The sequence below is a fragment of the Exserohilum turcica genome (assembly GCF_000359705.1).
Source record: "Exserohilum turcica Et28A unplaced genomic scaffold SETTUscaffold_7, whole genome shotgun sequence".
Classification (NCBI taxonomy): domain Eukaryota; kingdom Fungi; phylum Ascomycota; class Dothideomycetes; order Pleosporales; family Pleosporaceae; genus Exserohilum; species Exserohilum turcicum.
The window spans coordinates 1,919,135-1,928,165 of NW_007360288.1; the positions used below are offsets into that span (position 1 = coordinate 1,919,135).

General features: G+C 53.9%; 2 protein-coding genes across 2 annotated transcripts; both read left to right on the plus strand.

Annotated features, from left to right (window-relative positions):
* Positions 1-213: 213 nt before the first annotated feature.
* On the plus strand, positions 214-5,351 carry SETTUDRAFT_97841 (uncharacterized protein; the record flags this gene model as incomplete). Its single annotated transcript, XM_008032358.1, has 3 exons — positions 214-2,007; positions 2,064-3,727; positions 3,785-5,351. Coding segments are annotated over 3 exons (5,025 nt in total), but the record flags the coding sequence as incomplete, so codon positions are not given.
* A 2,421-nt stretch (positions 5,352-7,772) lies between these two features.
* SETTUDRAFT_23543 (uncharacterized protein) lies at positions 7,773-8,760 on the plus strand (the record flags this gene model as incomplete). The annotated part of the gene is made up of 3 exons (XM_008031892.1): positions 7,773-7,965; positions 8,039-8,593; positions 8,648-8,760. The coding sequence occupies 3 exons, from the start codon at positions 7,773-7,775 to the stop codon at positions 8,758-8,760; spliced, it is 861 nt and encodes a 286-aa protein (XP_008030083.1).
* Between the last annotated feature and the right edge of the window lie 271 nt (positions 8,761-9,031).

Genomic DNA, 9,031 nt, shown 5'->3' on the forward strand with positions numbered 1-9,031 from the left:
GAGACTCAAGCAATTCTCCGCAAAGCCTCGTTCGCACCATCTGGGATCCCCGACGGGAAGATCCGGGGATGCCGTTATTGATAACATGGGAGAAGCTTGCTCGGGACATGATAGAATAAATTATCGGCGATTGGATCAGCTATCGAATCTTATCTATCTTCTCATGTGATATCTTGAATCTATCTTCTTTATTTTACAATCTAAATTGAAGACATGGCTACCGATCAAGAATTGCAGCACATCTGGACCTGGAACGGTACAGTACCGGAGACGGTGAACGAATGCGTGGGGGACCTACTCACCAGCCGGGGTCAGCCAGATGCAACGGCCATCTGTGCCTGGGATGGCGAACTGACGTACTCCGAGTTGGACACACTCTCATCACGCCTTGCCCACCATCTGATGGGTATGGGAGTCGGCTCCGATTCGATTGTTCCTCTCTGTTATGAGAAATCGCGTTTTATGCCATTGGCTATGCTCGCGGTGATGAAGGCCGGTGGCGCATCTTGCACAATCGATGTCACGCAGCCGGAGGCGCGATTGCGCGTCATCATGGAGCAGATCCAGCCGCAAGTGGTGCTATCTTCGGTCGAAAATAGACATCTAGCCAAGAGTCTAATGTCTGCCAAGGGCGAGACAAGCATCGTGGCGGTCGACATGGATTTCTTGGACCAATTACCCGTGACTCTCGGTTCGCGGATACTACCGCCACCATTAGCCACACCCTCAAGCACCCTGTACATTGTCTTTACCTCTGGCAGCACAGGCACCCCCAAAGCAGTGGTGATTACACACAGCAACTTCAGCAGCGCACTCATCCATCAGACTTCCCAGCTGGGCTTCTCGAGAAGCTCAAGAGTGCTGGACATGGCCTCGTATGCTTTCGATGCGGCATGGTACAACGTATTTCACACCTTGTACGCAGGTGGATGTCTTTGCATACCATCAGAGAGTGATCGGCGAAGCGATCTGTCTGGGTGCATTCGACGTCTTCGACCAAACTTTGCCAACCTGACGCCAAAACTATGCGAGTTTCTGGATGATGACGCGCTGCGCATTCTCGACCTTGTTGAGCTGGCTGGAGAGCAAGCTGACGCAAGGACAGTCAGCCGGATGCGGGAACTTACAAGGGTGCGATTCGCCTATGGTCCTGCCGAGTGTTCAATCCTCTCCACCGTGTCCACAGAAGACGCCTCGTGCACCAACATTGGACGTGGCTTGGGAATATGTACGTGGGTGGTGAACGCTGACGATACCGATTGTCTTGTGTCACCGGGCGAAATCGGGGAGCTCTGGATAGAAGGTCCCCTTGTTGGGCAAGGATACCTGAATGACACTGAAAAGACAGCAGCAGCATTCGTTGACGATCCTCCATGGCTCTTAAGGGGCGCCCCCGGCATCCCTGGCCGCTCTGGCCGACTTTACCGCACTGGAGATTATGTTCGGTATGATGAAAAAGACGCGTCATTGCTGTTTGCTGGCCGGAAGGATGCGCAGGTCAAGATCAACGGACAGCGAGTGGAACTGGGGGAAGTGGAGCACAATATCGCACAGAGCCTTCCAGATATCGCTGGCCTTGAAGTTTTGGCGGAAGTAATAAAACCGTCTGGAAGCGATAGGACCATGTTGGTGGCATTCTTCAAGACTGTGAATGGAATAGAGGCGGCAGTTGGACCTTTGATCGAATCGTTATCGCAGATAATGCCCTCATACATGGTGCCCTCAGCCTATTTACCAGTCGAGGAGGTACCCATGACGCAAACAGGCAAAACAGACCGACGCAAACTGCGTGAGCTCGGAGCCTCCTTAACCGTGGAGCAAATCTCCAATCTCAACATGGCACGTAGTCCATGGCGGCAGCCAGAAACTCGCAACGAGAGGTTACTTCAAAAACTGTGGGCATCCGTCCTTGGGGTTCCATCTAACAGTATCGGGAACGATGACAGTTTTCTGCGGATCGGCGGAGATTCCATCCGAGCAATGCGTCTAGTAGCTGCCGCACGACGTGTGAGTATTAAACATGTTGTCCAACGAGCAGAAACGAAGGGCTAACATGATTCAAGGAGGGATTATCTCTCACAGTGGCAGACATCTTCAATCAGCCGAAATTGTGCGATATAGCCGCTTTCGTCGAAGGCTCCCTACTTTCCGACGAGCGAATCAGCACCCCTGTCCATCCGTACTCATTGATGGCCAGGGGCGTGGCTGAAGTGCGAGATCTGCGGCATGTAGCGGCCGATCTCTGTGACGTGAAGCCATGGCAAATTGAAGATATTTTCCCATGCACACCGCTTCAAGAGGGCCTACTCGCGTTGACAGCTAAAATAGCAGACAGCTTTGTCGTGCGTATCTCGTTGGAGTTCCAATCCTCGGTGAACATGGACCGATTTATGGCGGCGTGCGAATATGTAGTTCGAAACGCGCCCATTCTACGGACACGAATCGTCGACCTGGGTACACGCACACTGTCGCAGGTCGTCATCACCGAGCCCATAGATTGGAACGTCGAGACTAACACGCAGCATGTAATGGGTCTTGGAACACCACTGACTCGGTTTGCGGTGAGGGAAGGTAATAGCGGGAGGCGGTTCTTCGAGTGGACAATGCATCATGCCATGTGCGACGGCTGGTCAGTTCAGCTGCTCTCGGCCATGTTGGAGGATGCCTATCGTGGCAATTTGGTGCCAGAGCCTGCGCGCTTCCAGGAGTTTGTCCAATACATCAGAAGCGTGGACGAGGAGCAGGCCGAGGCCTTTTGGCGGAAACATCTGGACGGAAACTCGTCGCAATCTTTCCCACCGCGCCCATGCATTGGGTATCAGGCCAAGTCAGATGCCGAAGTAGCTCACCGCATTGCGAATCTCTGCTGGCCCAGGCGTGGCACGACGCCGTCGACGTTGATCCAGGCAGCATGGGCGATACTGGTGGCACAGTACACTGCCTCCAACGACATCGTGTTTGGAAGCACTATTTCAGGGAGACAAGCGTCCGTGGCCGGGGTAGAGCAGATGTTGGGGCCAACTATTGCCACTGTGCCGGTTCGGGTTGTACTTGACTACGAGGGCAGCGTCGACCAGCTACTCCATCAGATGCAGGCGCACGAGCACGAAAGGACGCGATTTGAGCAGATGGGACTGCAGTGGATCAGACGACTGGGCGCCGACGCAGAGGCGGCATGTGACTTCCAAACCTTGCTCGTTGTGCAGCTGGGGGAGAGTGAGGCGGCCGAGGAGGGTGCCTTGTTTGTCTCAGGTGCTAGGAATGCTTTTGAGCTTGGAGTTTTCAACCCGTATGCCATCATGCTTGAATGCCAGGCAGGTGAGCATGGTGTGCAATTTCGAGCCAGTTTCGACTCTAGCGCGATTGACGCGGGACAAATGACGCGGATGATGCTGCAGCTTGAGCATATTCTACGACAGCTGTGCAGGCCAGGTGGCGGCGCGAAGCTCTTGGGAAGGGTAGAAACGGCCAGCGAGCAGGACGTTCATGACCTTGTAGCTTGGAATGCTCCTGTGCCCATGGCAGTCGAGGGGGTCTCGCACCAGTTTGTGCACGATATCATCAGCTCGCTCGCGCAAGAGCAGCCTCTGGCACCAGCAGTTTGCGCATGGGACGGGGATTTGACGTATCAAGAGCTGGATACCATGTCGTCGCAGCTCGCGCGCCGGTTGCGCCAAGCGGGGGTGGGTACGCTCCCGGAAATGATTGTGCCGCTGTGCATGGACAAGTAAGTACTGTAGAATGCGCACGCCGTGACATGAGACGACTAACTTGTTGCTTGTAGGTCCAAATGGGTGCCTGTATCGATGCTCGGGATCTTGAAAGCAGGCGCTGCCTTTGCCTCGCTTTCTCCTTCGCTGCCACATGACCGGCTCGCAAACATTCTGGATTCTATCAAGCCAAGGCCAACCGTGGTGGTGACGTCTGGTCAGCAGGCCAGCCGCTTCCCGCATGCAACCATCGTCTCTCCAGGGGATGATGGATGCGTTGACGACGACGAAGAGAAGACGTTTGTGGCGGTGACGCCCTCTGGAACTGCGGTAGTGCTGTTCACCTCTGGAACCTCTGGGCGCCCGAAAGGCATCATGCTGGACCATATGGGCATAGCGACGACAGCGCGAGGGCTTGGGCGCGACTTGCTTGCGGGCCCCACGACGCGCGTGTTCCAGTTTTCATCGTACCTGTTCGATGTGAGTATCCATGAGACGTTTATGGTACTTACCCACGGCGGCTGCCTCTGTATCCCTTCAGAAGCGGAGCGTGCGAATGATCCTGGCGCAGCGCTGGTGACGCTCCGCGCCAACTGGGCCTGTCTGGCGCCGTCCATGGCGCGGGCCCTGCCAACTGATAGCCTTCCGACTCTGGACACGCTGGTCTTCGCTGGCGAGGCGCTGACTGAAGACGATGTTGTGAAGTGGACCGAGCACGTCCGCATCTTCAACTGGTATGGGCCTGCCGAGTGCGCCTTGTCTACTGTGACGCCTGTCCATCTACCACGGTGGACCGACGGCATGCTGCAGAGCGGCTCTCGCGCATTGCCCAGCGCGAACGAGTGCTGGGTGGTGGGGAGCAACACACCACACACTTTGGCTCCGGTGGGTGCCGTAGGTGAGCTGGTAGTCCAAGGGCCCGGCGTGATGAAGGGATACCTCGCATCGCCCTCGATGGATGTACTGCATTTAGAGGCCCCACCCTGGCGGCAGCGGGCCGACCCGTGCACTAGCCTCCATCGTCTATACCACACCGGCGACTTGGTGCGCCGCAATCTGGACGGCTCTCTCATCTACATCGGCCGGAAGGATGCACAGGTCAAGATCCGCGGGCAGCGCGTTGAGCTTGCCGACATTGAGTACCACGTCCGTCGCGCCCTCAATGCAGAGGCCGTGGTAGCTGACGTGCTGGGTGGCAGCCTGGTTGCCTTTGTCTACGCGCGCACCCTCGACCTCGACCTCGACCTCATCGACATCGACGGGCTCCTGGCCCATGCCCTGCCTGCTTACATGATGCCGTCTGCATACATGGCCGTCGATCACATCCCGTTGACGGAGAACGGCAAGACTGACCGGCGGAAGCTGCGGGCCATGGGTGCTCAACAGCTCGCCATGCGCAAGCAGAAGCAAAAGCAAAAGCAAAAGCGGCAGCCCACAACGACCAAAGAGAGTCTGCTCCAGAAGCTCTGGATATCGGTGCTCCCTCGCGACCTCGACGTCGAGATTGGCGTCGAAGACAACTTCATTCGCACCGGCGGCGACTCCATTGCCGCCATGCGTTTGGTTGCCGCCGCCCGCAACCAAGGTCTTTCTTTCACCGTCGCCGATGTGTTTAAGCAGCAGCGCCTGTGCGATCTCGCCACGGTTGCGCGAATGATGCCCACCGTCGAGACGTCGGCCGTCAGCATCCCGCCCTTCTCTCTGCTTCCGCCGCATGTCCGCGACCAACTCCCTCCTCTTGCGCTTCACGATGCCTTCCCTGTGACGTCGTGGCAGGCGACGTGTATTCGCCTTGCGTTGAAGACACCCCCTCGCCAGTGGCACCATTTTGCCCTCAACCTCCCCCCAACCCTCAGTCAACTTTGTGCATCCAACCTCTGTGCGCGCCTGTGGGATGCCGTGCCCATCCTCAGAGTCGTCTTCGTACCCGTTCAAACCGGCTACATTCAGCTGCTAACGGACCAGCCTCTTCCCCTTACCACTCACTATTCCCGCGTCGAAACCACCGCACAACTCGCCACCCGCATCTGTGAAGAAGATGCCCTACGTCCGGGCTCTCTTGGTACTCCCTTCACCCACTTCTTCCTGCTGTCCGGCTGTGACGGCACGCTGCGATTAGTCATGCGCCTGTCGCACGCCCAGTATGACGGAACCACTCTTATCCACATGATGGACTTCCTTCGCGCTGTGTCCCAAGACGAGCCGCTGCCCGTATTCACCGGCTTTTCGCCATTTCTCCAGCACGCTGCAGACCGCAGGCACTCGTGCCTCGCGTTTTGGGAATCTGTCCTCCACGGATCATCCGTCGCTATACTCCCACCAGACCCAATCAAGCTCAAATCCCCCAGTTCAAAAAGTGCTCTTGCTGTAGAAAAGCTCATCGCCATGCCAAATTCCTCTGGTAGCTACACGGCTGCGACAGTCTTCACAGCTGCCTGTGCAAAGTTCCTGGCCAAAGCGACCAAATCAGGCGAGGATGTGACATTTGGGCGGCTGGTATCTGGCCGGGCCATGCTGCCTGTGCACTTGCGTAATATTATGGGACCTTGTGTCAACATCATCCCCGTGAGAGCTCGTTTCCCCACCGGCGCGGATTCAACCCAGCACATTCTGGAATCCGTTCACCAACAGCACCTGGCCGGCCTAGCGTTCGAGACAATCGATTTTGACGATATGCAGCAAATTTGTCCAGACTGGCCGCACGGGCTTCGCTCTTTCGCATGTGTGACTCATTATCAGGATCTGGGCGATGCCGAGGAGATGATTGCTGGTACTTCTTGTCGCTTGGAATTCTGTAGTGGGAACAGTTCTGAAGCGAAAATGATGGATGATGCGGTTGTCATTTTAGCCAGTCCAATAGGACATCAGCTAAGAGTCGAGATTAGGGCAGACGGCGCACTGTATGCTCGCGAAACGGTTGCGCAGTGGCTGGACGAGCTAGCTACACTGATATCGGCTTTTAGTCATTGTGCCTGAGTTAGAGCATGAAACTTCTGCTAGCATAGCTGTTGGTAGGCTTTTGTACGAAGGAGCTTGTTTGTAGTGTGTCCCTATCTTGCCGCACACCTATACAGAAGCACAACGCGAAAACGTAATAAAAGTAATTTTTATTTAATCTTAAAACACTTAAACTGTTCCCTATGTTAAGGGCTGCTAGAAAGTAGATTGAAAATATTATATCCTGTTGCTGTGCTAGTAGAAGGTAATAGGAATCTAAACGCGTCCATATGTGCGGACACACTAAATGCAAGCACCTTCGTACCATCCATCGTACAAAACTTGACGCGTCGTGAGGGGGAATCGAAGCGGCGCCTGGTTTGTAGCTGTACCAAATACCTCGCTTTCGTGAACCGACTAATATTCATCGTTAAACTTGTTCACCTTGCAACAAACTGTACATGTGCCGCAATGCTAGCAGAAAACATTAGGTGCAGAAGCGTGCTCGGCTGTCCCTAGAGATGCTTAGCAAACAGCGTTGAAAGAAAGTTTTAAAGATTTAACTAAGAATAGCTTGATTTTGTATGAGTCTTGGCCCTTCTAGAGAAGATAGTACTAAACTAAGATAGATAGCTACTAGCTTTAATCAAGTTAAATAAGTCTTAGAATAGAGGTTAGTGCCAGTGAATTTATCATCTGAAAGATAGCTTAACTTACGAAGCTTTCTTGGTGCTATCAGATAAGCATCTCTAAGCACAGCTGAATTCAAGTGGGGGACAGCCGAGCCCCATACTCCGCGGGTAATCTGGTCATAGTCATGGTGCTGGCGCATTGCAATGACCCCGCATGTCGAATACGCAATAACCCCGAATGACCAATACGCGATAACCACGAATGTTTAGTACGAAATAACCCCGAATGTCTAATGCGCAGAAACTCCGAATATATCATGCGCAACTACCTGCTGGTAGGCTTAGTCCATGTATGGCGAACTCTCATAGTATAGAGTTCTTCTACAAAGAACAGCCAAGAACGCAGCACAAATAGACAGCTTCACAACACACCAACATTTTTCTCAAACTACCCACAATCAAACATCAAACTGATATATTTCTCTCCCTAACCATGGCGCTCACTGCACCAACCATGGAAGTCTTTATGGACAAGACAGAATCGTTCGATAACCACGTTACCGAACAGGTACGACTGGAAGACCAACATGAGACCATTATGCACGCAATGGGAGGGAAAGCTGTCTATGCTCCTATCGATCTCACTCAGCCCGGTCTGCGTATTCTAGACTCAGCGTGTGCCAACGGTTAGACAGTGTCCCTTGCCTCAGCGTGCCCCTCTCCCCCTGATTTACAACCACTAATTCCTCCTCTACTTAGGCCGTTGGATCAAGGACATGCAGGCTTCCTTTCCCTTCAACCACGAGTATGTTGGCACAGACGTTGTAGACTCTCTCTACCCTGTTCCAGCACCAGCGGGTGTGCATTTCCAAAACCAATCCATCAAGGAGGCCTTCCCAGAACAATGGAAGGGCACTTTCAATCTCGTTCACCAACGCCTCGTCATGGCCGCCGCCGCTCCCGAAAAAGCTCCCCTCTTCGTTGTGGAGAACCTGGCCAGTATGCTCAAGGCGGACGGCTGGTTGCAAATGGTTGAAGTCATCACAACGCCTCTGTCTGAGAACCCGGCCTCAAAAAACCAGTACATCGACATGCTCGACACATTGTACGCTAATCTCTACGGCAACAGCGACCTCAACAAGCCTAACCTCATGTCGCGGCTTCCACAAGCCATGAAAGATGCCGGCTTGCGCAACGTGCAGCAGACCGAAGTGCTGGTGAAATACGGAGCCGCCGTTTCCGACCCTGCCGTTCGTGAGAAGAGCCTGAGAACCGCAGTGGCAGGTGTCCCTTATTTCCTATCTGTGCTAAAAGGTACGAGGAACCCGGTCATCGATTGTGGTTTCAACCTTGCTGACATGCAAACAGCCATACCAGGTGTATTCAAGGACGAGTGGAATGACCTTGAGACTCGACTGTACAAGGATCTAGCCGAGCAAGGTGGATACATGAAGTATATTGTCTGCTGGGGCCAAAAGTAGTGCAATGTGAGCCTTCAAGGGTTCCTTTTTGCTGGCCTTAGGGCTTATCCCTACACACGAGAGGAGTGACGCAGATTCCATATCCTCTATTCTTTCACCATGCTAATCCTGCTAGGGACTAGCTCCTTTCCTTCCTCTTTCGTGTAGATAGACAGCCGCTCAGAGAGCGGAATACGACACAATTCTCCCCAATCCTTTACGCTTGAAACTGTTCAGGGAGACCATGCCACCTCAAATTATGCATCTTGTATGTGGTGCAAACACAATAATC